The following is a 27202-nucleotide window of genomic DNA, read 5'->3' as shown; positions in this document are numbered from 1 at the left end:
GGCAATTGATGGTGGCAACAGAGACTGGCACAAGAGGATGTAGGCTGATAGTGCTGATTTGCTAGCATACCCCAAGTGTGTGTGCGTGATCTACCAGCGAAAAGTAGGGGGACCCGCTGTCATGTGTTTGATAAAATTTTAAATTGACCCATGTTTAGAACTGTGATTAAACTTCAATATATTTTATAAAAAATAGTACTTAGTTTACTTTCACGGAAGTGAAGAGATACAATTGCACAATGGTGGTTACAATGTAGAAATACATATCATCGATAAACTGCAAGTGAGTTCAAAACGTACTGTACAGCACCGCATCAGAAATTGTGTGATGGCAAAATGAATCATATACATTTTTTCAAAGTAAATCAAATCCCTAAAATCTTTCTCTTGGAATAAATAATAATAATGTGCATTATGCTTCAGATTGCTACCAAAATATTTCCTGATGTTGAGCAATAGACAGAGTCAAAAAAAACATAAGGTAAAAAAAAGACATTCATGCATTTAAGCCACCATTAGTCTCTGACTCTAATATAAGGCAGATCATAATCTTTTTAAAACTGTCTTTAGCCATTTAAACCCTCTTTAGTGCTTTTCATGACAAGGTCATGGCAGGCCTTGTTTTTTCAAGAGTTAGGATGCTTGTATTTCCAACCGGTCATTTTTGACAGGCTCAGCCATATTTGGAACACATTGCACAGTAGAAAATGCTTTTGTTTTTTAATGAAAAAGAACTTAAATAAAAAGAAATCCAGAAGGATGTTTTAGAGTTTATCACAAATGACACTTTTGAAGTGTGCGTGTGTGCCGGGGGGTGGGGGTTTAAGGGGGAGAGACAAGTTTATGTGTCATCTTCGGTCTTAATGATGTGGAAAAGGGTGACATTGAACAGGACCTGATGTCCATTGTTCCAGGCATAGAGAGCTCTATCTCTTGCATTGTAGTCAAGCATGGATATATGAAAGTACTGATTATGGAACGGAATGTCTGTATACTCATAAGTTGAGGTTTTTGTGGAATAAGAATAGTAGACCTTGGCTCCTGTTAAATGTGAGTTGGTAACATACAAAGTTCCACAGATCATGAAGGATTCCCCAGCACTTCTTTTTGGATAGCCTGTACTCCAGCTCTTCATCACTTCTAACGTATCCTGGTTTAGCTGGCTGATAACAATGTTGCCTGCATTCTGGTTGGTAGCATATACGGCCCACAGCCCAATTTCATCTGCCATCAGGTCAATATCTGAGAAGCCGCCCCAAGTGTAGGGGTACACATTGTGAAAGCCAGCATATTCCAGGCTACGCTGTGCAAGCACCCGTCCTGCGTCAAAGCTGTATTTGATGATTATGTTACTCTGATACTTGTTGAAATAGAGGGAGCCATTGTAGACAACATGATTGGTTCCTGCCCATTTGAAAGGAAGATTGTATGTTCTTGATTCAGCCCCACTGACAAAGTCTGTGATTGATTTGTATTCACGGACAATTTTATTGTTAGTATAACTGTCCATGTACCAGACCTGAAAGAAAAATAAAGAATAGGCTGTGAACTACTGAAATAGAATCCTTGGCTGATCATGCTGTATACTGAGTACATTTTAAAAAATGTTCCAGAAATCCTGTGGCATTGTAAGTTACTAGACTTGCTCATAAAACCTACAGAAGTGCAAGATGTGTTTGTATATTTATTCTGTTGCAACGACATTAGTAACACTATCGTTTTGGATCAGAACCTACTCAATAGCCTCTCTGAGGCTGCTTTCACAACAACATCTGCCAGCGTCAGAGAAGTTTGCTTTTAGAGTGTTCTAATAGCTTGGGCCTCTGGCTCAAGGGGTCATTTGTGTTATTAATGATGTGCCCAGATTGTGAAAATCCCAAAGATGGAAGGAAAGTTGAGTGTGACTCGAACCTTTGAGTCACACCCAGAATTAGAACTGGTTGGAATTTTTCAGTTGAAACTTTACTTGTTGAAAAATGGCATATTTTCAGGAATGAGAATTTTCCATGAAAATGTGTTTTTTGGGGTTTTTTTGGTATCTTACCGATTTTTTTCCACTTTTTGGTTCCCCATCACCTTTCTCTCCCATTTTATCTTCCACACCTTATTCCTTTATTTCACTCCCCACCTTTCCCCCCTTTTACCCCTGCTAAGGGGGGAGGGAAGAGAAAGTAAAAGAAATAAAACAATAAAATAAAAACAAACACAAATTTTCTTTTTGCTGAAAATTTGGAAAATTCCCCCCAAGATGAAATTTTGTTAATTTTTGTGACACATACGTGCCTTATTTCAAACTAGCTGTGACTGAAATCAAGCAAACTCAAGTGCATTGATTTTTTAGTATTGGCCTTATCAGGTAAAGACCTGGATAAACCACATTGAGGGCTTAACTCTGCAAGCATATGCATTAGTATACACATGTAGGAAGCTCATTGACATCAGTGAGATTACCCACATGAGTAAAGTTACTCATGAATAACTGTTTACAGGATTGGGTCCGTAGAAGATGGTTATTGAAAAAAATATAATGAAAAGAAGGAAAATAATGTGTATTTGTATACAGAATACAGACTAGTATGCATCCTCCCTGAAACAAGCAGTTTAAAACTAATGAAAATATGTAATACGGTTGAATTATTTTTTTAAGGAGGATGGTTTAACCTTTTTTTCCCTGAATAACTTCAAAATATAGGATATGAAAATGCAGGGAATACGAGAAATAAATGCTAACTGGGAAAATCTCATGTAGGGAAAATATGTCCTTGTAAAGATTAAAAATGCAAATAAAATATCAGAAGAACAGAAAGATATTCAATGCCCCAACGTACTCGGTTATTCTTTTCTGATGCTAAAGGATCTGTCATCCAGGCTCCAAATCGGGTTCCAGAGGTCTTGACTGTAATGGGGCCCGTAATTTTCATCAATTTGCCACATGCTGAAATTAGAAAAACAAATGTACTCTTATGAAAGCCACAAACAATTTAAATATAACCTGACCATATTCTGAATGATGTCAAAGAGCTGTCTAGGGAACAAGACTAATTGCTATAAACCACAGAATGATTTCAGGATGTATGGGGTTGCTGGTTGAAAATGACTCTTCATCCTTAGTGTATGAAGACGGGTAGTTTACATTTTCTCCATTGAAAAAGGAGACAGGGATTTTTTAGAAAAGTTAATAAAGATTCTGAAACACTTTTATACCTTCTGGGTTTAAACAAAATAAGATACAATATATTAAAATATCTCCCCCACCACACTCAGAAAAGCCAGAAGCTAGTGTTGCCTCCAAATGAATTTGAGAAATCTATCCCTTCATTAACAACTTGACACATCAGAAAGAGAAAAGGGAAATTAAAAAATTCTAATGTAGATTCCCAGTATTGCATAATCCAAATATTCATAAATTTAAAGATTTTGAATTGACTTTTTTCAAAATTATATTCAATTTTACATCTCGGTGAAGATTACAAAAGAAGCTATGTTTTGAGCTCCTGCTGTCTTGGAATGAATTGTCTAAGCACTAACAGCTCTATCCTGCAAATGTTACTGGTATTAGTGCCTACTGATGTGAGTTAATTCCATTGTTATAGTCTCCCCAATACCGTGTGCAACTCAAGATTCAGGCAAGTGGAGTGGATTTCATTCTTAGAGAACTGAAAATGGCAGATCTAAAGTCCCATCCATGTGCCCCTACAGAAAGACCTGACTCATCCCTGCTCTCAGTTTATGAGACTTAATGCACAGCTCATTATTTTCTAATTTCTCCCCACACGATCAACTCAACTCCATAGGTACATCTGGAATAATAATCCAAGTTATAATATAATTAACTCCAATATACCATAGATAGACTCGAATGTGTAAAACCACCATAGGCTTATGGGCAAAGTAATCAGCAAAAAACACCATAAATGAAGAAAGTAAATATGCGAATTATTCTGGAATTGTCTGCGCATCAATGGACATGTAATCCACCATGCTGTCCCTTGTTAGGCTGTCTGGGAGGAAATAATGAGAGTCAATATGATCTTGAATGCTGACCTTCCAGATAATCCAAAAATCTATATTTTAGGGGACATTAATAACATGCCTATTACCAACAAAGCTCACAGGGAATTTATTCTAAATTTATATTGCCAAAAACTTAATATCACAGAATGGTGTAGATGAATAAGTGACCTTGGCAGTTTGGAAAAATATTATATTCCAGCTGAATGTAAATATTGAAACATTTCATGATTGTTTTAAAAAAAGTATTTTAGATATATATAATTCATTCTGATATAACTGCTATTGCACATGACACAATCTAGTCAGAAAAGGTAAGAGACAAAGAGAATATAGCCCTTTAGAAGCTAAGGTATATCATTCAAAGGAGCAGGTTACATCATGATTTCATTTTTAATTTATGTAACAGACACAGAATGCACTGTATTGTATGTTCCTATTTCAGACAGTTATAATGGGGCTATTGTTCAGGTAGTTTCTGAGTTATCACCAAAAGCAATTCAATCCCAGGCTAGGAAAATGGGTTATAACACAAATTAACATAACCTAAGTACATACTGAGGATTTCATGAACAGCACAGGTTGTGTTTTTACTGTTAAGGCCCTCTTAAAAGAGAGCTAGTTGCTAGTTCCCCCCAGTTGCTTATAGTATTTAATTAACTAGCTCTCCAAGGACTTTTTTTTACAGAACTGCTACCAGTGTCACACATGGCCCGAATGCTTCCATTCTGGTATGATTTGCAAATCTCCATTGTGGGGAGTTGACTAATATATCCCAGTCAGGCCAAGTTTTACCCTCATTTAAGATGACATGTCAGCAAACTCATTTTGTGAAGTATATATATGTGGTGAAGTCAGAAACCGTTTGGAAAGTACTAAAACAATTATGATTTAAGAATCAAATTAGTGGAAAACATACAGAGCACTGAAAGAAATTAGAATGAAATTAGTCACCGCAACTAATTAACATTTACTTGCTGTTTTTTTAACTAATGGAAAAAATACAAACTGAATAATGTAAGAATTTGCTGGGTACATAATTAGTATCATTCAAGTACTGTGTTTAAAATTAGAATTAAAATACACGCTTTCGATTTTAGAAAAATTTGGAGTTCTAAAACAAAGGATATTTTAAAAAGAAAATGGAAAATTTAATTCAGGAAGATACAGAAGTATAAAAAATTAGCCCTGAAATTTAGCTCTAGAATTTACAAAATAACTGTTGGATAATTATCTTTCAAAACCCATGGTGGGTTAATCAAAGAAGAAGAGGGATGAATTTAAAAAGAGACAAAACTCTGATTTCATATAATCCAGTGGGGACATCCCCTCAACAAAGAATATGTTGCCTCCACTTGTTCCTCTCTCTCTATTGCAGTTTCTGGCTTTCCCTTTCCTTTTTATTGGTAACAGAAGCCCCAAAGCTTCTGTCTCTGTGCATGGGGAGCTTGAGGAATCAGTTTGTGCTATTTAGAACTAACTAAGGCTAACACATCTTATACCCACCACATCCCATCTCCACTTTAAAGGTAACTTTGAATCCAGTGCAGAAGTTTCTGATATGGCCCCCAGTGGTGCATTGTGGGTCTGTTGGCTTCCTAATGTAATTGCTCTCATACCCAGTGCACAATGTAGACTGGACTATTCCCCTCTGTGATTTGGAGGGAGATAGGAGGAGCAATCAACGCCCACCTCAATCACTAATGTCCCCAGTCCTTCTACATCCCTTAGAACAAGTTATCTTGGCACAACCTCTTCCCAGCTGAGACTTTCACTCATGGAGTGCAGTGATATGTGCCTTCAGTCCTGCCCTCCTTTCAAATCTCAACAGATTCCCCCCAGTTGCATGTATGCATACATCCCTCATTTGTGGCAACACTTAGAAAGGTATCTTCAGTTTTCATTTGAAAAGTCTGGTCACTCTTATCAACAATATTGCTTTGTGTGTGGGAGGTGATGTTATAGAGTGATAGTGTGCAGAGGAAAACAGAAAATAAAACTCCCATTTTTGCATAAGGCTGATGCAGGCAAAGGGCAGTCAGAATTTTGTTCACGCACAACATCAGTATCCAATGTGCACCAATGAGTAATTTGAATTCAGAAGGAATGACAGAATGACAATGGAGGCCCCAAAGCACATCTCAACTTGAGCAGTGATCTTGATGGATCAGTTTGTACTATTTAGAACTACTTAGGGTTACTGCGTATAACCTTCATGGTTGAAAATTACTCTGAGAGTGCCACAAATCAGCTGACCTGCCAAGTTCTGATCATGGAAACAGAGTGAGGCTCTGGGCTCTCTGATTGGGCGGAAACAAATTGTGAGACCAGAGGAGGAAATTAATTGACAAAATATAAGCCCCATCTCCTCATTTCACTTCCATGAATCACACAAACACTAAATCACGTGCAATGCCTTTTTGACGAGTGGCACATCAGAAGAAAAGAGAATCTGATTAACAGAATTTAAAACAATGAAAAAGTAAGCTGCCCCTCTTCTCTGGGAAATATTGTACCTAGGTCTCATCATTTTCTCCATGTCTGTCTTGTGGAATCTGATCCTGCAAACACATTTGCATACATGTAACAATGGAGCTGTAAAGATTTTGCAGGATTGGACCTTAAGGCAATCTGTATTTGTATACATTGTAAAGTGCCAAGCCCACTGTGCTAAAACATTAGTTGTTTTTATTGAAATGTTGTTAATTATTATGGACTAATTTATTCCTAAGGCATTTCATGGCATTCTTTATAACAAGTTATTAAAGAATGAAATGTTATTTATAAATTTAATGTTAAAATAATATTAAATATTAACTTTAACTTTCCCCTATTTGTCCAACTGTGGTGCAGCATTCTACAGGGATGTCTGCAGAAAGAGAACTGTTTTGATATGAAGCCTTTTAACAATTCATAAATGAAGCAAGATTAGTTTTGTTACATGGTTACAAGTAGTTCCAATTTTCCATTCTGAGCAAAAAATGGAAACAGGTACTTTTTTATCTACTTTACTGTAAATTGTGATGATCTAATCCCAGCTCATTCTCATCTTCAGTGCAAACTCCCATAACTGTCCATTTGGCTGCATGGGAATTGTTCTTGAATGCGAACGTTGTTTGTGAGGGAATGGTGATATTAATGAACTGAAGATGCAGAATCAGTCCCATAAAATGTCAGTGACATGGCATGTCTGGGTTACATTTAGAAGATCATCTTTTTAACAGAAAATAAAACACTACTCTGTCATGTTATATACTGTAGCTGACTGATGTAAAAAAACAAACTAACAAAAAAACACATGGCCTCTTCCACAGGCAGGGGCTCTGAGAAAGGAAAACTCCAAGAGTTTCCCCTAGTAGAATTTTCCTGGAATTATTCTGTGGAGAGGGGAGTGGGATACAGATTGCTGCTTTGTGCAATGGGCAGCGGTTCTGTCCCAGAACCCATCAAACCTGCCAGGGCCTGCCACCTGTATCAGTTCTTCCTTCTGCATCTGTGGAGCCAAACTGCCAGGGAGTTTGCAGGTGGAAGCTGCCCTTAGAATCTGCCTTTAAGGAGAATTCCCTTCTGTGGATGGGAGCTGCAGAAGGATTAGTTCAGGCTCAGGCTGCATTAACTTTCTCATGGCTTTCTGAAGTGCTTTCTGCAATGCTGTTCTTTGAGTCCAGGCCATGGGAAAAGTGCTGCAGAGATGACTGAAATTCCCCCTCCCAGGATGGGGTAGATCAGTATATGGATCCCACTGGTCTTCTCTGATTGGAAGTCTAATTGGACCCCTTGAAGCCAAAACAGGGGTTTCAGCTACAGCAGCTGGTAAAATTTCTAGATCCTGTTTTAAGTTAGAAAGTGACCAGATTAAAAAAGGAAAGGAAATAAAGAGCTGGTAAAAAACAACAAAATGGGGAAAATGTCATGGCCCTCCTTCCCTTGAGGTGAAAATAAATTAAAAAAGAAAAGCTCTTGATCCAATTCATTAGATGTTTTCTGGATAGTCGGTTTCTTGTTTCCTTTGGAAACAAGATAGAAAGTGAATATTCTAAAAACAGTCCTGGGAGGCAGACATGCTGACAGCAGGGTGGCAAAAGAGTAGATGATGGAAAACTCCTCATTGTTTTATCCCCTGCTATGTCCTTTCATCAACTCTGAAATGAATGGCAGACAGTAGCATCTACAACTATATTAGACATGCATGTTAATTGTTTCACTGAATCTTGGTGTTAGTTGGAAACACCTTGTTACTATCTTTTAAGTGACTAATAGTAATACCATAATAATATAGGATATTTTGCATCACAGATTTATCCTGTGTCTATTTGTGATATAGTTGTGAATTCAGAAATATAGCTGGGAAAGATCAGTGAAGCAAAGAAACAATCTGCCACGTGAATTTTCTACAATAGTAGCAGTGGCTAAGAAATGTAAACAGCCCACAGATTATTTTTCAGGGCCAAAAGCTCCTTTTTTTCTGTCAGAAGAACAGTGTGACAATGTAGAAATAACTCTTGTCATGGTACATAACCTTTTGACTATACTACATCTCAGCCCTTCAGTTTCCTCATAAGCAGAAATACCAGATGATAGTGAGAAAGGAAGGTTTTATGTACTTCCATCCCAGCAAAGAAGAGAAAATTTTGGAACATTCTTGTGAGAGCTTGTTTGATAGATTTGCAGTACTTTTTTCAGAACAAAGATATCCAGATAGGTTTAGATAACAGCAGATTTTCAGGGTGAGATTTTTCTAAAACACTGAGTATTGGTCTAAATCTGCTTCAACTGGAAAAACTTTAATTGATTTCAATGGAAACAGCAAGGCCCATGCTGAGCGCATTTGAAAATCCCAAAGGTTATCCTAACTGAACAGCCAAGCCTTTTAATGTTTGTTCACTAAATGTGACTGTATAAGGAGTACAGTGCACCATCTCATGGGTGTTTGTGGCCTGATTCCCTTCTTGTACTAGTGTTACTCCATAGACTTCAGTACAGCTGGTCATGATTTATGCTGGTTTAAGAAGAGGATCAGGGTATGGGATGAAGAGTGTATACGCGGATGCACTATCCCTGCATGCTAGGGAATCCTGAAAAGCAGAATGCCTTCCAGAACTGTCCATGGGGTGATGAGACATTGCCAGCACCTATTCTGTATGTCACTAGAACATGTGGGGGAGGCTGGGAAGACCATTGAGCATGTGGCTGTTTTGAGGGTACACATAGGTGTGGGTAGCCAATGCTAATATATCCCCACAATCTCTGTGATGACTAGTGTTTACCCTGAAGATTACAAGTTATACCATATACCACAAAACAAAACAATCCCACTGTAATGATCATTTCTGTCTCAAACACAGTCGATCGGGCTTTTATATGCAGAGTGTTTCAGGTATTTATTTAGATACTAAACACTGACCTGAATTATTATGGGTAATGAACAGGGTAGAGGGAAGTGAGTCCACTTTTCAGTGTGTGCACAAGCAGTTTCCAGATGCTTTACTTCTTTTGTATCCTTCCTTAGGATAAAATTTGTTATGGGACTACACTGTAAAATGAAGAGCTAGAGACTGAACTCACCCTTTACTTAGAGTTTATGTATCTATTATCCTACTTAGCCCCAAACTGGGAAATATGATGGTCTAGTGGTTAAAGCCTACCACTGGGAGTTTAAATTCCTGGTTCTATTTTGAGCTTTGTCACTGACTCATTGTGTAATCTGTGGTGTAGTCACTTACCTTCTTTGTTTGGTTTCCTCATCTATAAAATGGGGATAATCATTCTTACCTCCCTCACAGAAGGCTGTACAGCTTAGTGTTTGCAAAGCTCCTCAGAATCTACAGGAATTGTACCATACAAAGAATCACTATTATCAATAAAAGAATCCTTTGCCAATGTTACCATCTCTTTTGTGATCAATATGATGGGATTTCTTTGTTGAATATGGTATCACACTTTCCTGGCCCCAAGCAAAAATATCAATGTCAAATTTTCCCTTGACCTTGCTGTATAAGAAGCTGGAAATGAGTCCAGCATGTATCCAGTCTAATAGTTTCTTTCATATTTCATAGGCAACTGTTGTCTGAGAGAATATTGATTTACTAGACTAATCTTATTTTTAAAAATCTGTCACTACTAAATAGCGTTAATGCACAGTAGCTGATTAAATGAAGGTGATAAATCATAGGAAAGCAGTGTATTACTAGAGTAAAAATTGTCCCTATGTACAGCACATTATGTGCAGTACATTAAGGCCTACATTTTCTTGTGTGTATCTGACTTGCATGCGTGCCAGCTGAGGATTTGCACACACAAATGCATGCAAGCACACACAGCCTTTTCTACGCAGACAACAAAATGTATGCACACAAGTCATGCGTATGCTAAACTGCATGCACACTTCTGAAAATGTAGGCTATATTTATCAACTGCTGCAAAGTGACATTTTCCTATTCTAAGGAGAAGGAACAAGTTTCACTCTTCACAATGGCTGTGGAAATCATTAAATCTCAGTGAAAGTGAAATGACTGCTCACTGTATGTTAATGAATGTTGCAAGGGTTGCCAGTGCAGATGGAAAATTACTTTTAAGTGGCTAGAACTGTATAAATAATGCATAATATAACAGTTATATTACTGGAAAACACCTGCTAGGGAAAAGAAGAGGGAAAAAAAGCCATTACACGTGCTGGTTAGATAGCTATACTGCAAGATTCAACAAAAACTCTGTAATGATTCAAGCCCAGATCCTGGGTACAGTGTTGCTGTTCTGTCCTACACTGCCAGAGGATTCTGGTCCTAAGCGCAGAGGGATCCTCAAGTGGTGTGGAGCAGGCATAGCCCTTCAGTGCAATGGGCACGACTGGGGTGAAATGGGCGATAGCTGGAGTTTCCTTTTGCCCCCTGATCCCCAGATGCTGTATCAGCCTCTTGGGGCTATATACAGCAAGATTAACTTTAAGCTGATTTCAGGCTGCTCTAACTTGCATGTGGGGACTTGCCAGGAACACAGCCAGTCCAGGAATAGGGGAGCTCAAAAGCCACCTGAGCTGTGCTATGCTTTTCTCAGCCTTTTCTGAGCACCTGGACCTCTGAGAATTACCCCCATTGGAGCAAAGACAATTCTGCATTAGGATTTAAGAAGGCTGAAATCCTTTCAGTAGTTAGCCAGAAACCCCCTTTAAACTCCTTAAGCATGCAGGCACACCATAGGCCCTAATATGAAAACATTAGATGGTAAAGCCTTACTAGTGTTATTGTCTGGCATCATCATACTATTGAGGCTCAAAATGTAGTTGCCTGTGGACTAGGAGAATATGTGATTGTTACATGGCTAAAGAAGGAAGAGCGCTGCAGAGACATAGGTCCAGGGAGGTGGAGAGGAAAACAAGAAAGAACCCTAAAAACAGAGAAAGACATGGGATCCTGGCAGTAAGCAGAGGGAAAAGGAGCCCTGGGGAAATCATACAATTGTATCTATATAGGGAGATAACTGAGTTGCAGAGTTTGGATTCAGAATCAATCTGGAGATGAATTTCTGAGAGACAGAGAGAGAGAATGCGCACGCACAGATAAGAGGGGGCTTTCTGATCCTGTAGTGCAGTTTCATCCAACTTGCATACAGATACTAGCAGTAGGGTATGATTTTTAGTTCAATGTGGTGATGGTGTGTGTATTTGCTACTTTTATTTGATAGAACTTCTTTCCCTTCAATTGCCAATACAAAAAAAAAAAAAAAGTTCGGCCCCAGAGACTTCTTTATTGGTCAAGAAAGAAAGGAAGAATTGTATGTTAGGGAAGAACTCATGGGAAGAGAGTTAAGAGAAGGGATTTGACCTAGGAAAATAATTAGAAGGAAAGTAAAAGGTGTGGGAGGAACCTGTAGGAAAGACTACATAACTATAACAAGGATGATTCTGATATTCAGAATATCTCCCATTGTGCAATCAATTCATTGATTTATGTTACAGAGATTCACCACAAAAAAATGAAAACAAGATGACTGAAAAATATGGAATGCCAATTTTTTCTCCTTAATATTGCTTCAGAACATTAACTATCAAGACAAGTCGCTATTTCAACCAAATTTCTTGCTTGCCGCTGCATAGCAAAGCATCTGTTTTCCCTTGACTGCACATGTACATGTTCTGTCAGTGTAATAACATGCTATTATGTGTATGTATTGAGGGGGAGAATTAGCTCATAAGAGATTTCTGTCTGAGGAAATCTTTCATGTATTTTTGCCCATCACAGATGTGCTAATCCAGTGTAAAAAGAAGAAGCTGAAAATAAATAATTGAAGAGGTTAACCCAGTCTAGATGACTTTTTCTGTCTTTTTCCATTACGTCAAAAATGTACATCTTCTATAATAGGCAGCACCTCTTTCATATTTCAGTTGCCACCCACCGCCTATAAAAGTCCACACCCAAGATTTGATAATTGAGAAACCTATCATAAGCCTGAGTTCTATTTTTAAGTGTTTAATGTTTTTTCATAGTGAATTGTTAGTTCTCATAAAAGGGGTCAGACTGAGAGAAGTGGAAGGCAAAGACTTTCAATAAATAATAATTCTTGGCTCCTAAACAGTACCTTCCAGCCAACTATCTCAAAGTGTTTTGTCAGTTACTTTAATTGGAGCAGGCTAGAGCCTTTAAATCCTCAGAACATGCCTCTGAGGTAGAGAAGAATTAATTATCCCCTGTTCAGGATGACATTTGCAAAAAAGGCCTCTAATTTTGGGTGCCCAATATTAGACAACTAGTCCCTAATTTCCCTAAGCACCCACTGAAGCCAACGACTGGGCATCCAAAACTGAGACTTTCCCAAAGTCACACAGGAAGGTTATGGCATTGCTAGAAACAAACACAAAGCTGTGCTGTCACCAATACCTTATTTCCGCTAAAGTAGCTGATAACAGTGCTAATTTCATTATGCTGCTCATCAGTGGATCACACCTAACCTATTAGTACTAGAGGCCCAAAGGTAATACAGTCTGAGAGGTCATTTTCTGAACTGGCCATTTGTAAACTTCAAACCAAGATTTAAATTTTGATGATGGTTTTTGTCATGTGGATATCTCTCCATTGGACGTTGGACAGACACCGCCAACATATATCACATTGGCCACCAAAAAGCACCTGGATGGCAATCCTGGCCTGAGTTATGTTACAACTAGTGTGAGAGAGGAAACAATCTTTGCATCCCATTAACAAGCTCATGAGCAATTCAATCCTAAGACCCCCCGTCCCTAGGATTTCCAAGTTGCCATCCCTTATAATTCTGCATCTTAACTCTTTCTGTTAAAAATGGGTCAGATTTTGAATTTAAATAATTTAAATAATACTGGTGGAAATCTAGAGTAACATAACAGTTGACTTCAGTGAAGTCACTCTTAATACACATTAGTGTAACAGACATCAGAATCTGTTCCAGTGTGTCAAAGAGCTGAAAAATAGAGGATTTTATGTTTCTACATCAAAGCTCTAAAATATATAACCTAGGGACAAAATATGCCATGTAATGGTTAACTTACTGAGTTTTTTCATGCAGTCTCGAAGTCTGGTTTCTAAACTGAGCACCCTCTGGTGTAGTTCTTCATAGTCATAGGCACCAATTTCTTCCTGAATCCCGGTGAGAACTGCAGACAGATTCCTAATTTCCTCCTTGAACTGGGTGATTAACTTGGCATCCATTTTATACTGTTCCAGAACTGGGATCAATGGTAACAGCTCATCCATCTTTTCCTTCAACTCCTGCAAAAAGCAGTCAACTGGGCATTAGAGCAGATTAAAGGAGTTCAGTCCCCTAACACTCTTTAATATAATATTTTGAACTGATTAATAAAATGACTTTAATATTCTTATTGATTTTAGTTTCAGATCCATTACTAGTGTATCATGAAAGTCTAGCAAATTCAACAGTATGTGTTGGATAAAATGTATAAGAGAATATTCAATTTCTACTGAAAGTACAAAATTCATTTTTAAAAGATTGGAAACAAATCTCCTGAGACCCGTCTTTCCCTGCACGTGATACAAAACTCCTGTTGACTATATTTTTCTGGAGAAAAGGTGACCAGGACTGACCCACAGTTCTAGGTGAGGATACAGCACTGAAACAGTGACATTATATTGTCACTGATTTTCTATTTAATTTGTATAAATATTAATATTTTATTTACTTTTTTTGACTGCCACTGCACTCTGAGCAGACATTTTCATGGATCTGTTCACAGTAATGTCTAGGTCTTTCTTTCCCCTAAGTGGTTAGAGTTAAATTTAGATCCCAACAATTATATGAGAAATTCAAATTATATTGGCCAATGTGCATTTGTCTTTAGTGATTTTTCACTGCCCAATCAACTAGTTTTGTTAGATGCCTCTGAACTTCCTCAAATTCTTCTCTAGCTTTAACTAACTTAAATAATTGTATGTCATCTGCAAATTTTGCAACCTCATCATTCTTTCTCTTTCCCAGACAACCCCTACTTAAACTTTTGCCATGTTGAAAATCGACCATTTATCCCCATTTATTGAATGTTTGTCTTTTAGCTATTTCTAATCCATAATGGCTATTTATCACTTGTCCTATAACTGTAATGCACTTAATATCTTTTGCCAGGGAGTTTGTTAAAATAAATCTTAATACATTACGGCAACTGGCTCTTGTTCAGCCACTAACATGTAGATACCCTGAAAGAATCCTTGCAGATTAGAGATTTTTCTTTTATGGAAGTGGGTTTATCCTTTTCAGATGATGTACATGTAGATGTTTTATAATTCCATTGATAATTTAAGGAAACAGCAGGACTTCCATGAGAGAGAGAGAGAGAGAGAGGAGGAGATGCAAGCCTGGACAGAAAAGGGAGAAAAAGTGATGGAGATATAGGTTTGACAGTTGCCAGAACAGAGATAACAGAGGTCTTGGGAGCAGATGAGATCACCCGGGGGAAAGCATAAAGGGGAAAAATGAGGAGACCAAGGTTAGAATCCTGGAGAACATCACAAGACAGAAGAGAGGGCTGATTACTTCAGCATCATCTGTTAACTGTAGAAAGGAAATCAGGGAAGAGTGTAATGGAAGCCCAAGCAAGAGAAAGTGGATCGGTGACACTGTCAAAGGCAACAGAGACATTGAGGAGTGAGTGGAGAGTTTATTTTATTATTATTGAAAACTATGCATACAGCAACATAAACTTACAGCAATTTAAAACACACATTAAAAACTTTCTCTGCCCCAAAGATTTTAATGTGTGAGCCCAGTTTTGCATCCATTGAAGTAAATAGGAGCACTGTGACTGATTTCAGTGAGAACAGGATCAAGCCCTAAGAAATTTCAATGGGTAGAATTACAGAACTGTACTACCTTTGGTATTTCATTTTTAAATTAACTTCTTAGTTGGAGCATCTTATCACGTCACTAAAGGAAGTGAAGATTTTGTGATCACTGTAACTATAATGATTCTTTTGATTTTATTGATACTACTTAGACACCTCTTAAATCTATTATTACAAGAATGAATTCACATTGCAATAAAAGCAGGAAATTGCACCATTTTTGAGCTTATTTCTCCTTTGATTTGCCACATAACTCCCACCAGTATTAATAGGAGAAATGTGGGGGTATCAAGGACAGGCAAACTGACAATTTTTTGTGTCTCAGGAATGACGTACAGTACCAAAATTTTAGTCAGTCAAAATTCCGAAAGACAGTATTATTTTGACATTTCAATTACTCTTTAATTTGATTGTCTGTCTGTCTGTCTGTCTGTTTTAGTCTCCTGGCAAACTGTCAAACTGAAGCTGAATGTCCAGCCAATACAAATATCGAATATTTAAAAGGTTGGAATAGTACAACAGGTTGCTGCCTTTGACAGCCAAATTGGACCTTCAAATTCTGGTATTTTGTTCCTCTGGAAAAAAAAATAACAATAATACAAAATATATAATGGCACAACACAATGTGGTGTTATGGCAAATAACATTACAAGGGGTAAAGGTGAAAACTTTCATGAAGCTGAAACTGGCTGAGCAGAATTATACTCAGACTTTCAGCTAAACTGAGAATAATAAGTAAGAGATCACTTGGAGAGTATGGTTATTAGTATAATTAATTACTGAAACCAACGAGAGCTGTTCAGTGCTCAGTACCTCTGAACAAGCAGATGCCACTCAGGTGCCACTCCTTTTGAAAATTTAAGCCTATGCTTTCATGTTTCAGCTATCATGAGCACCTCCAAAAGACAGAATAAAATGTGCATCCTTGGGATATATTTAATGGACCCTATCTTGCATTCCTTGCACACTCAAAACTCTCCCTCATTAGGGCCCAGTACCTGCAATACTATATGTCTGTAACATTGTCTCCTTAGTATAGTCCAGATGGCTTCCTAAGAATAGACAATAGCCATTTCTAACCTCTAGCAACTAGACTTCATAGCAGATAGGGTGGCTAAAGTTTTTGTTCAGTGAAAAATTACTAGGAAATTTAACATGGACATTTTTTCTTATAGCACATGTGGATTAGAGAGGGGAGGGGGAACACCCCGAATAACTAACTCCCCCCATCTCTAATCAGAAACTTTTAGATCTTAATGCTATTAAGTACCAATTACAATAACTTCACTCATTATGATCTTTCTTCTTTTCAGTTCTACGAAATGTCAGACAACTGTAAAAGTACAAAACCCTCTGGTCATTTGCTATTAATTCCCTGGCTTCCTCATTTATCACCAGTGCTTGACTGCATATAAATCTCTCAATATGAACTGCACATTGACACAGTAAAATAGGATTCTGTTTATACTGACATTTCTCTAACGTCTTAATAATTAATGGTCACTCCTTATTACAGTTAAACTGAATAAAGTGATTATCATAATAAAAGAGGTTATATTGTGGTTCCTTTTCAACATTGCTTTTGTATAAGCTTTTCAAGCTGAGATCTTAGCAGTTCATGCATTGCTTTTTAGTGCATAGCTTGCAGCAGGCTTTCAAAATTATTATTAAAATAAAACTTACTTGAAAATGCTTTGTCATTAATGTCTTCCGATCATCTTCAATTTGCCGAAACTTAGCCTTCAGCCCTTTCATTTGTGTTTCCATTTTTAAAACATACTGGAAATCCCTCTGCGTCCGTAGGTTTAAAACTTCAATAGATTGGGACATATTCTGAACCTGTTAAAGAAGAACACTGGCTGCACTCTGTTTTTCTTGTATGTGTAGGTAAATGTCAAATGATAAAATGTCATGCCTCTGTCAATGCTTGAATTGTTAGCCATTGTTTACCTCAGTGGAGCTTTGAATTCATAACTGTACAACGATACAGAAAGTGGGCCGCAGTTTGGCCTTGGTCACACATGTAATCCCACTGAAATAAATGGGATTGTTCCACTATAAATTAGAGGGATTTGGCCCAATGTCTTTACCCGTCGTATAATACCTTAAAAAGAAAACTGTGCACTGAGTTTTGTGACAATTCAGCAAGGGGAAGAACTGTTCAGGGCAAGGAATCATAAAGGAGGTTTGGGATTCAACATTCCCGAACAAAAGAATGTAAGTATTCAATAACTCAGGAAAATGGGATATTGACCTGAGTTAACTTATAACTCCATGCCACTTCACTACTTAATCCAATTTATAGAAGATTTGGGGTGTGTGGAGGAAGAATGGGGTAAAGTTTTGATCTTGAATTTAAATTTGTCAAGCTTCATCAAGGATCTGAACTTATACTTAGCAAATGAAATGCATGCTGCCACCCAGACAGAGTTTGTACTATATAATGCAGCACTTGCTGAATTTTTTCAAGTGCTCTGTATACAGCATGTGGCTCTTAGAAGCAATCATTTTGCCCGGAACATTGTACTACTCTATTAAAGAGAATGGGCATGATTCTGATCCTTCACATAAATGAAAATCAGGAATAATTCTACAGAAGTCAGTGAAGTTACTTGAGTGTGAAATCACTGCAAGAGAGATCAGGAGCAGGGCCAGTGGGTCTCCTTTAAGAGATATGTACAACTTGGGCTTTTGATAAATATGAATACAAGCTTTGAAGAGCCAATATTTTACACTCTAGTGATGCACTAGTTTAAATGTCAGTGCTTTGGAAAAACATGGGCTTGGGCTTGAGAGTGACATTTACTCAAACTAGATTTTTAAATTTTCAGGAGGACTACGCCACTGTTTTTGGTAAGTCAGCAAAATACCATATCTTAGGGCTTGATCCTGCTCCCATTGAAGTTAATGGCAAAATACCAGCTGACTTCAACAGAAGCAGGATTGAGCCTGTAAAATGCTAGTGTGTGTTAAAAAAGCTTTGAACTTTTTTCGTTATACATCGAGGCCTACTTTAACTATAAATATCTTTACTCAAAGTTACCTATGCATGCTTCAGAAATATTTCCTAACTCTGATACAGATAATAAGATTTATTAAATTGACACCAACATTATTACTATTAGTACATTCCTTAGACTGTAACTTCTTTGGAGCCGGGACTGTCTTTTTGTTCTGTGGTTTGTACTGTGCCTAATACAAGGGGGTCCTCGTCCATGGATTCTCTATCTATTGTAGAGGCATTCTTAGATGCCTCTACAACAGATTTCAATCCAGCAAAGCTCTTAAGCATGGGCTCAGTTTTAAGCATGTGAACAGTCCCATTGGACTTGTGCTTACAGTTAGGCATATGCTCAAATGCTTTGTTGGATCAGGGCCAGAGTGCTCACTTAGCAGGTTAAAGGCTGTTAAGCTCTAAATGACTTGGACTATCCTACTTGCCTCTTTCAATGCCATATTGCTGAAGATGGGATCAGCAAAGATTACCGTGCTGACCCTTCTTAGTATAAAAGGGAGGTTGCTGGCAGGATATCCTTCATGATCATGAGCTTTGGAAATCACTTCCAGATCTGTTATCCTTCAGGATATGCTGCAAGGCACTTTTCCTCCAGCCATTTGAGGAGAGGATGGGTTGAGAGTTGGAGAAGTTTTTGTTGTTTGCTGTGGAAATCATTATTTTAATTGCTAGTATGTATTTAGTAGGGTGGAAAGCAAAACATTACATTTGAGATTTTATTATAAAATTCAGCAATGTAACAGGTGGCCAGACTGTAGGATATGTGATTGTTTATAGTTTTATCAGTAGAAATAAAATACATCTATTCAACTGTAAATCATTAATAGAAAAAAATCACTGAAAGATTAAAAGAAATGAGTTTCAAGTAACTGACTGAGCATATGTAGAACAAAAGACAGCCCATTCCCATCTTTAAGACAAGGACACCTTTAAGTTGTGTGTACTTTATGTATCTTTCATCAGTGTTAACTTTATAAAAATCAGACAAAAAATGTGGGAAGAGGTGACACATTTCCAGACATGAAGCTGAAGTAGAACATTTTGTTGTTGTTTTTTCAGAGAGTTTTGCATGTGCAATAATTTTATGCCAAAATTAACTTTAACTCATGCACAGTAAATGGGGGAGGGGGAAGTACCACTAGAAAATATTAGGCCCAATCTTAAAGATCTTACTCACAACTTGCTCAGGCAAAACCGCTTTTGTCCAGCCAGTTTAATGGAGGTGGGAGAAAAGGGTGATATTCCTTCCGTACACTAACATATATAACCTTTGAGGTGTTATCCATAGTTTCAGTTGGCACCCCATTGTGATGACGACTGTATCATACTGCATCTGGTTATTACAATCCTGTAACGTATTGTGGATCTGATACAGTTTGATTTTACTTAACCTACCACCTCGTTAAAAATACCTTAAAAATAGTGTTGATAGCAGTGTAGATTAACTAGCAATAATTAGCCACATACATTTTTGTTAGAAAGTACTGTTAATGGAATAAATCCATATTTTTGTCTTCTTTTATGTTCTTTCTAATCACTGAAGCCAACAAAATAAATCCTTTCAGAGCTATGATAAAACTTGAAATGTTTCACTTTGCCAGAAGCCACTTTCCCACAGAAACTGTAATAAACAGCAATATGTGGCTTTATTGATGTAGTAAAATGATTGTTTGTACCCACATTTGCCATCACCTAGTGAAAAAAAATAATTTGTAGAGCTTAAGCCTCCATATAGAAGACCCCAAATTATCAAAGGGCTAGTTGTGAGAGGGTTGGTGCTTGGACTTCAAAAAGAAAAAGAAAAGTTTAAAAACCTTATTTATGAGTATTTTAATGTTTGAGAAACATGCCAGAGTAAAAGCTCTGGAGAATGAAGTCCACACCCCTGACCGACATAAGTTGCACAGACAAAAGTGCTGGTGTGGACAGCACTGTGTCAGCAGGAGAGGTTCTTCTGCCAACATAGCTAACATCACTTGTTGGGAGTGGTTTAATTATGACGGCAGGAGAGCTCTCTCTTGCTGGCAAAGAGTGGCTACATGTGAGACCTTACAGCAGCACAGCTGAAGTGGTACAGCTGTCCCACTGTAATGTCCAGAGTGTAGACATAGTGTTAGTGTAGGTTTGACAGCAGTTCTCTAAACTTTTCTTGGGTTTGATCCTAGTCTTTTGTTCCAGCTGCTGGTGTAGCTCCTGTTGGGATTCCCTCCGAGACCTCTTTCCACTTGGCTTCCCAAAAACTCAGTTAGACTCCAAACTTTGTCACTCAGGTATCTTTGTTTGACATACAGCATCTCTAAGATGAGCTGTTCAAGCTCAAATGTGGGGAGGGGTGTGAATGGATGCAGGGTACATCACAGCTCCAAAGTTACACAGAAACCATCTTCCTTTATATACATTACACATCTCATTGCATTTACTATACATTACATTATGAAGGATACCCTGCCAACAACCTCCCTTTTATGCTTAGAAGGCTCAGCACGGTAATCTTTGCTGATCCCATCTTCAGCAATATGGCATTTACTTGGTTCTCTTAAAGAAAGAAATCTGGGAGGCAGAAATGAGAGAAAATGCAGCATTAAGCTGCTGGATCAATGACTCAGGTCAGCAGAGCTGTGTTGTAAAGAAACCAGATGAAGTGTGGTTAGTGGTGGAAAACTGGGAAGGGGAAATAGAGAAATAACATTGATAGGTAATCATTGAATGCTGTATTTATTATTTTAAAGAGGGAAAGGAGCAGATTACTATGGAAGTCTTGGTGGACAAAAAGAAGGAATACATTTGGGAGACTTACCTTCTCTAGCAGTTGTCTAAGTTGTCTGCTTTTGGCGTCTCTTGAACATAAATTTTGTTCTGGTGCAACTACAGTACAAATGCATCGGCCATCTGGGTCTTGGGCTGAACTATACACTTGCCATCCTTCTTTGGGGCTAATTTGAGTCTATAGTAATAAAACAATAATAACAAATGCAAAGGGAGTGAAATAGCTGATATTCATGAATGACTTTTTGGTTTTTCAAATTCTTTAAAACAAAATATCTCTATGTAGACAGACACACACACACGAATTAAACTTAAGAAAATATGCTTGCACAGTTACATACCATATGTGTTCACAATGATCTTCCTTTTAATTATCTTTTATTACCCCCTTAATGGATGATTGATAATTTTGCATTTTTCCAAAGTTTTCCATTATACCTGACTCCTTGTTAATAGTTATTTAGAAATATTTGACAGCCCTGCTTAATTATCATCATATTCAGTCTGGATGAGAACAGTTTTCTACTTATGATTCAACACAAGTTCATTGATTTCATTCTTTGTGGATAGGGTGTTATAGTTTTCCATGAACAAAGAACAAATATGTCCTTTCTTACTGGATGACTTTTATTTGAAAGAAAATAACAAGATAGAAAGGAACAAATATAAAGTCCCCATGAGAAAGCACAGTAACAGCATCCATGCTGACCAACTCTCAGGCCTAAAAACATGTTAGAGAGGGCTCACTTTACTTTTAAAGGTGCAGTACACCAAAAACAGCCTTGCAGTTACATAGCTATAAACACCAACAGCAACAGAGAAGCCTCAGGGAAGTACAGCAAAGAATCTGTTTAGTTTAGATGAAAGGGAACAAATTTAGTCATTAAGACTGTAATGTATGCTGGAAATTCCTAGCACATTCTGCTTTCAGCAGTCATGGTAAAACTCAAAAATTCTCCTAGTCTTTTATGGTTTTTTTTTCAGTGGTGACCAACATCCCCAAGCTCTATCTGCCAGTTTCCCTAAATCTTTGAAAGATGATTGAAAGAGTTGGTTGACATGCATTTAATAAGATGTACAGAAATTTACAGAGGTCAAGATGAAAGAAGGAAATAAAAGAATCTTGACGATGAAGGAATTTCAGATGATAGAATTAAATCTGTTAATAGAATTAATGTTCTTGAGTATTGGTTTTAGAGATGACTAGTCAAGATAAAATTATGCATTCTTCTTTTTATATCTAACATATACAATTTTGGCTACTTGATTTCAAAGCTCAGAGGCTAATGGCTGCCACCAGAATAATTTCATTTTGGCACAGTGTATGTGAGCCACCAGTTATATTATAAAAACTGAGTTAACATCAGTGCAAACAGTAATTATTAAAACTGGCAAGCATTAATATTGATGCTTACTGGCCTAAGTACAGTCAGCTATTGCATAGTTCATCACTACAGGGCAGATACAGTATCTCTCTAGAATGAGTTTAGAATAAAAGGTGAAAGAGTATTCCCTGGTGATTCTTCTCTGCATGTCATCTTAATGCAAGAGAAGAGAACCACCTCTTTTCTTCCAAAGGATTTCTGCTGGGGTCACTGAAGAAAGCAGTGACCTCTCCTTCTGTAGAGTTAATTGAAAGATCAAAACTGTAATATTCCCCTGTTTTGCTAGGAAAATAAAAGCCTATAATTTAAAGGGATGGTAAATGGAGGACAGCTGAACTTGCTTTAGGGTTTGCTAGAAAGACTTATCTAAGGTTCATTGCTAAATCATGCCAGTTTTATGATGTTCTTCTAACCTTTATTTTTTTAGGGCACAGGGAATCTAGTTGAACAGAGATGGTGAACAATAAAATCTAAACAAAATTACAGCTGCAGGGACAATTTAAATTGGTTTTGAATAGCAAGTAAAATTGTAAGCTTGAACAATTTATGCTTGTCAAAGCAGTTAACCCTTACAATGTTAGCTAATTTTAGGTTGGTGGCTTCTATGATTTTCCATAGTCCTCATACCCAGATATTGATGTCATGTAGCAGTACTGAAACCAAGTTTATGTCAAAGTTTAGGACTATCTGTAGAACCCAATGTTAGCTCCTATCCCTTCTGAGGAACAGGAATTCTTACCCCTAATGTACAGATACACTGCAATCTTTGAGCTTAATTGTGAGCTGATACTGGTATAACTCAGGAGTTACTCCATTCATGTTAATGAAGTTTCACCAGTGTAAAATGATGAGACACCAGAATCATGCCCAGTCTATAGTAAAAAGGATGTAATTCGGGTTGTATTGTCCAAACAGTGCTGTATATGTTCTGCTGAAACCACACATTTCAATCTCATTTCCTGACAAAAAGCATGTTTACCCAGGGACAAATTTCCTTACAATGTGGTGTTAGATGAAGAGACACTTGTACAATCATAAAACCATTTGCCATTCGATTTTTTAAAAATGAAGTGTTCTACACTTTTCAGAGTAGCAGGCGTATTAGTCTGTATCCACAAAAAGAACAGGAGTACTTGTGGCACCTTAGAGATTAAATAAATGAATAAATTGGCTAGTCTCTAAGGTGCCACAAGTACTCCTGTTCTTTTTGTTCTACACTTGTGATGTATATCTCACAATGAGAAACCCTCAGGCACATACTAGAAGTGCATTGTGATTGTTTATCCATGCTTACATGAATGATGATATATTACTCTACATTTAGGCTCCATTGCTTTACTGTATTCTGTTTTTCCAGGATTCTTTCATTCAGTAGGAAAGAAATTGCTGTCATGAGAGGGTATGGATGGAAGTATCTATCTATCTATCTATCTCTGTGACCGTGAGTGTGATTTTTACACACACCTGCGCTTTTATTTTATTATTTTTTTGTTCTTTCTCATTTAATCCCACCCTCCAGCAGAAGTTGCTCTGCTTCCCAGAGAAGGCGCTAGAAGGCATCAACATCTTATGAAAGATGTTAAATCCAAACCCCAAATGCAGGCTTACCACTGACAGGTCTTAGTAAGCGGATGAGAAAAGAAATAACCAAGCCTCAAAGAGGAGAAACAAAAATATTCATGTTAGTTCTTAACAATCTTATGAAAAGAGAAAGGAGCCCCTGCAAAAGCTAATATTTCATGTTATCTTGGAATAAAGGCAGCTGTGCTATAGAATTCCAGTACTCAGGTCCAAAAGGTTTCTTTTTCCTTTACACTACCAGATATTTCAATAAGAATATTATAGCTGTGTTCATTGTCACCACTGTCTGGGCAAATGCATGTCATTGAAATACATATAATTCCTATGACTAGTTGTGTATAAACATTGTGGGCCAGATTTTCTTCTGGTATAACTCCACTGACTTCAACAGTTATTCCAGCAGATAATTTGGTCCTATCTTTCCCCTTTTATAATAGTCTTTTTCAGCTCAGGTGAAAAGAAGTCATTAAATATACAGGAGATGAGGAGTTTTTGTTCCTGTCTCTCTTGTATAAAATGTACAATTTTTCAAATTTTGTGTGGAAAGTTTTATACATAACAAGATTCAGTTTGAACTGCCGATTGCTCATGAATGTATGTTGGTGGATTTCTGAAGATATGTTGGCAATATATGCGCAGGTGTCAAGGGTTAGTACTGAATTCACGGCATATAGGGCCTTATCTCATAATGCCGCATTTTAGAAATTACATGCCATAGAAATAAGAAGATGGATAACAAGATGGAAAAAGCAGAAGAAATTCTCTTGACTATGATATGCTACAGAATATGATTTTTTTCCACCTATGAATGTTACAAGGCTGTTCTGCTTTGGATATAAGGCTTTTATCCCTGTGTGCTAGCTTCACTGACACTTCTATTACCTCACAGCTCACTAAAGCATGAAACAAGCATGGTTGCTCCATCTTAATAAGAGCAAGCAGTGTTGTTAAAAATAATGACAATGCATACATGATATGGTCCAGAGCCTCAGTGGGTTTAAAATCTACAGAACTTCACTGAAGTCAAGGGAGATGTCAATTTACACTAGCTCAGGATCTGATCCTGCAAATAAATGTGTGTGTGTGTGTGTGTGTGTCTCCCCGTCAACTAGTCAAGCACAAATGTATACTTGGATGAAGGAACCCATCTGACTTGTGGGTGTCGGTAGGAATTAGAGACATGCCCCATATAGTTCAGTGTGAAAATTTTAAGAAAAATTCAGGATTTCCCCATTCCCCCATAACATGGTGTTGTACTAAAACAAAAACTCATTTCTTTAGGCTAACAATACAATGAATTTAAAAGTAACAGTATTAAAAACTTTGTATGCAATATTTTTTCCTACCCACATACAATCAGATAATTAAATATTGATCAGTTAATTAATCACTTTTAGCTACAACTGAAATTCAGTTCTGAGAATAGTAAGCTGTTCTACTCTGATTTCATTTACACTGAAATTACACAGATAGGATTTCTCAAATATTTGGTAGAATACATTTTGTTCCAACTCCATTTGCTCTTCTACAAATGCTACTGTAAAGGTCCTTGAGTTCACCTGTCCGATTGAAATATGAATCTAATTTTTAGATTACATGTAGAAATTCAGAGAAAGCGTTAATAACACTTTTTTTCTTTAGTTCTACGTAAACAGAGACTACTGTATGTTGTGTTAAAATTTACTGACATATGAACATCAAATACAAGTACTGGAAGATTTTAACTAACCTAACTAATAATTCATCATCTCCATTATTTCCTAATCAGCCTGCATAAGAGTCCTGTGGCCAAACTGAAAAGTACCTATTTTCTTTTCTTTTTAAAAGACATTCCTTTGCTTGACTGTTCTGCAAATTAAGAAAAGAAACTCTGTGGCAATGCTACAGAGTAAGATAGACTGTAGGTTTCTTTTCAGTTATCTTATTCTATAATACATCAGTATATATTTTCTGGAACAATAAATATGGAAACAAATCTAAGCTAAAGAAACAAGTATTTTCTTAGATATTTTAAACATTTCATACTAAAAAAATGAAGCCATTTGTTCTTAAATACTTAATGAGGCTATTTTTCAAAAAGTTTCTCTTGTATAGTAAGTCTGTAGCATCCTCACAAATGCTGTGCAGTTTGAAGTGTCCAGACAGAAGCATGCAGTCAGTTACAGCATAAAGATTAATAGCTTTAAGAGAGATTTACAAAAAGGCAACTTAAACCATAGCATTTGTGGTCCCTTAAAATATCAGTTCAGCATGAAGATGGCTTATAACACATCAGAGCTACTTACTAGAGTATCTGAAGTGGATAGTCTGGTGGTATTTAGTCCTACCAGAGATGGGAGAGTTTGGGACATCCAGTTAGAGATCATTGCCATGGTACTGAGAACAGCACCAAGCTTGAGCAGTGGAGGACTCATTGCTGTGGAGTTAATGAGTTTTCATAGTGACTGATTATCATCCTAGTGTCAGCTGGCAGTGAGAGGCGTGACTGCAGCACTCAACATCCACAGCATGAAAGGAGATCAACCTCCCCAGATTTAATCATCCATTAAAACCCACACACAGCCTCCCCCAGCCTCTGTTCTTCTAATCTTACCAACAGATACTTCAACAGACTGTCTTCTACTGACCACTAAGCCATTCTTTAGATGCCAATAATTATTACGGCTTTCATGGTGTGTGTGTGTGTATGTGTGTGTGTGTGTGTGTGTGTGGAGAGGTGGGGGGGAGAGAGAAATTTTAAGATGCTACAGTATTAGTCAACATCTAGTTAGTTCAACTTTTGCAGGCTGATGTGAAGACTTGTCTAAAATATCAAACCAAGACAACCCAAACACAAACCAAATGTTCTCCCCGCCCATCCTACCCCCGCAACTCCCTCTCCTTAATTAAAAATATGCCCGGGAACATTTCTAATATAGTACTTTGTATCTCTATTCATCCTGGTTAATGATGGGCAGGATTATTAGAGAGGCCAGGAAAACACAAAGGCTGTCATTCTCAGAAATTGTTTCCTAAAACTGCTATCCACTGATTTTAGAGTAGTCACTTAAATTATCAATATCAATAACTCCACAGTTTGCAAAGCTTTGTTATTACATGTTCACGAGCAGTACAGAAGTAGA

General features: G+C 37.3%; 1 protein-coding gene across 2 annotated transcripts; it reads right to left on the bottom strand.

Annotated features, from left to right (window-relative positions):
- Window positions 1-841: 841 nt before the first annotated feature.
- Window positions 842-26494, bottom strand: OLFM3 (olfactomedin 3). Of its 2 annotated transcripts, XM_077824395.1 has the most exons (7): window positions 26349-26494; window positions 25950-25961; window positions 21146-21281; window positions 17016-17171; window positions 13529-13748; window positions 2829-2935; window positions 842-1519 (listed from the first exon to the last, which is right to left on the bottom strand). In XM_077824395.1, exons 1-7 carry the CDS (start codon window positions 26492-26494, stop codon window positions 842-844), a joined length of 1455 nt encoding a protein of 484 aa, XP_077680521.1. The 2 variants fall into 2 exon arrangements, with proteins under 2 accessions (XP_077680521.1, XP_077680522.1); XM_077824396.1 differs by lacking the exon at window positions 25950-25961 and having other exon boundaries at window positions 21146-21292; window positions 26366-26494.
- Window positions 26495-27202: the final 708 nt, after the last annotated feature.

Source organism: Eretmochelys imbricata, chromosome 8, assembly GCF_965152235.1.
Source record: "Eretmochelys imbricata isolate rEreImb1 chromosome 8, rEreImb1.hap1, whole genome shotgun sequence".
Classification (NCBI taxonomy): Eukaryota; Metazoa; Chordata; order Testudines; family Cheloniidae; genus Eretmochelys; species Eretmochelys imbricata.
The sequence above is the reverse complement of the archived record's forward strand: the minus strand, read 5'-3'. Positions and strand labels throughout refer to the sequence as shown.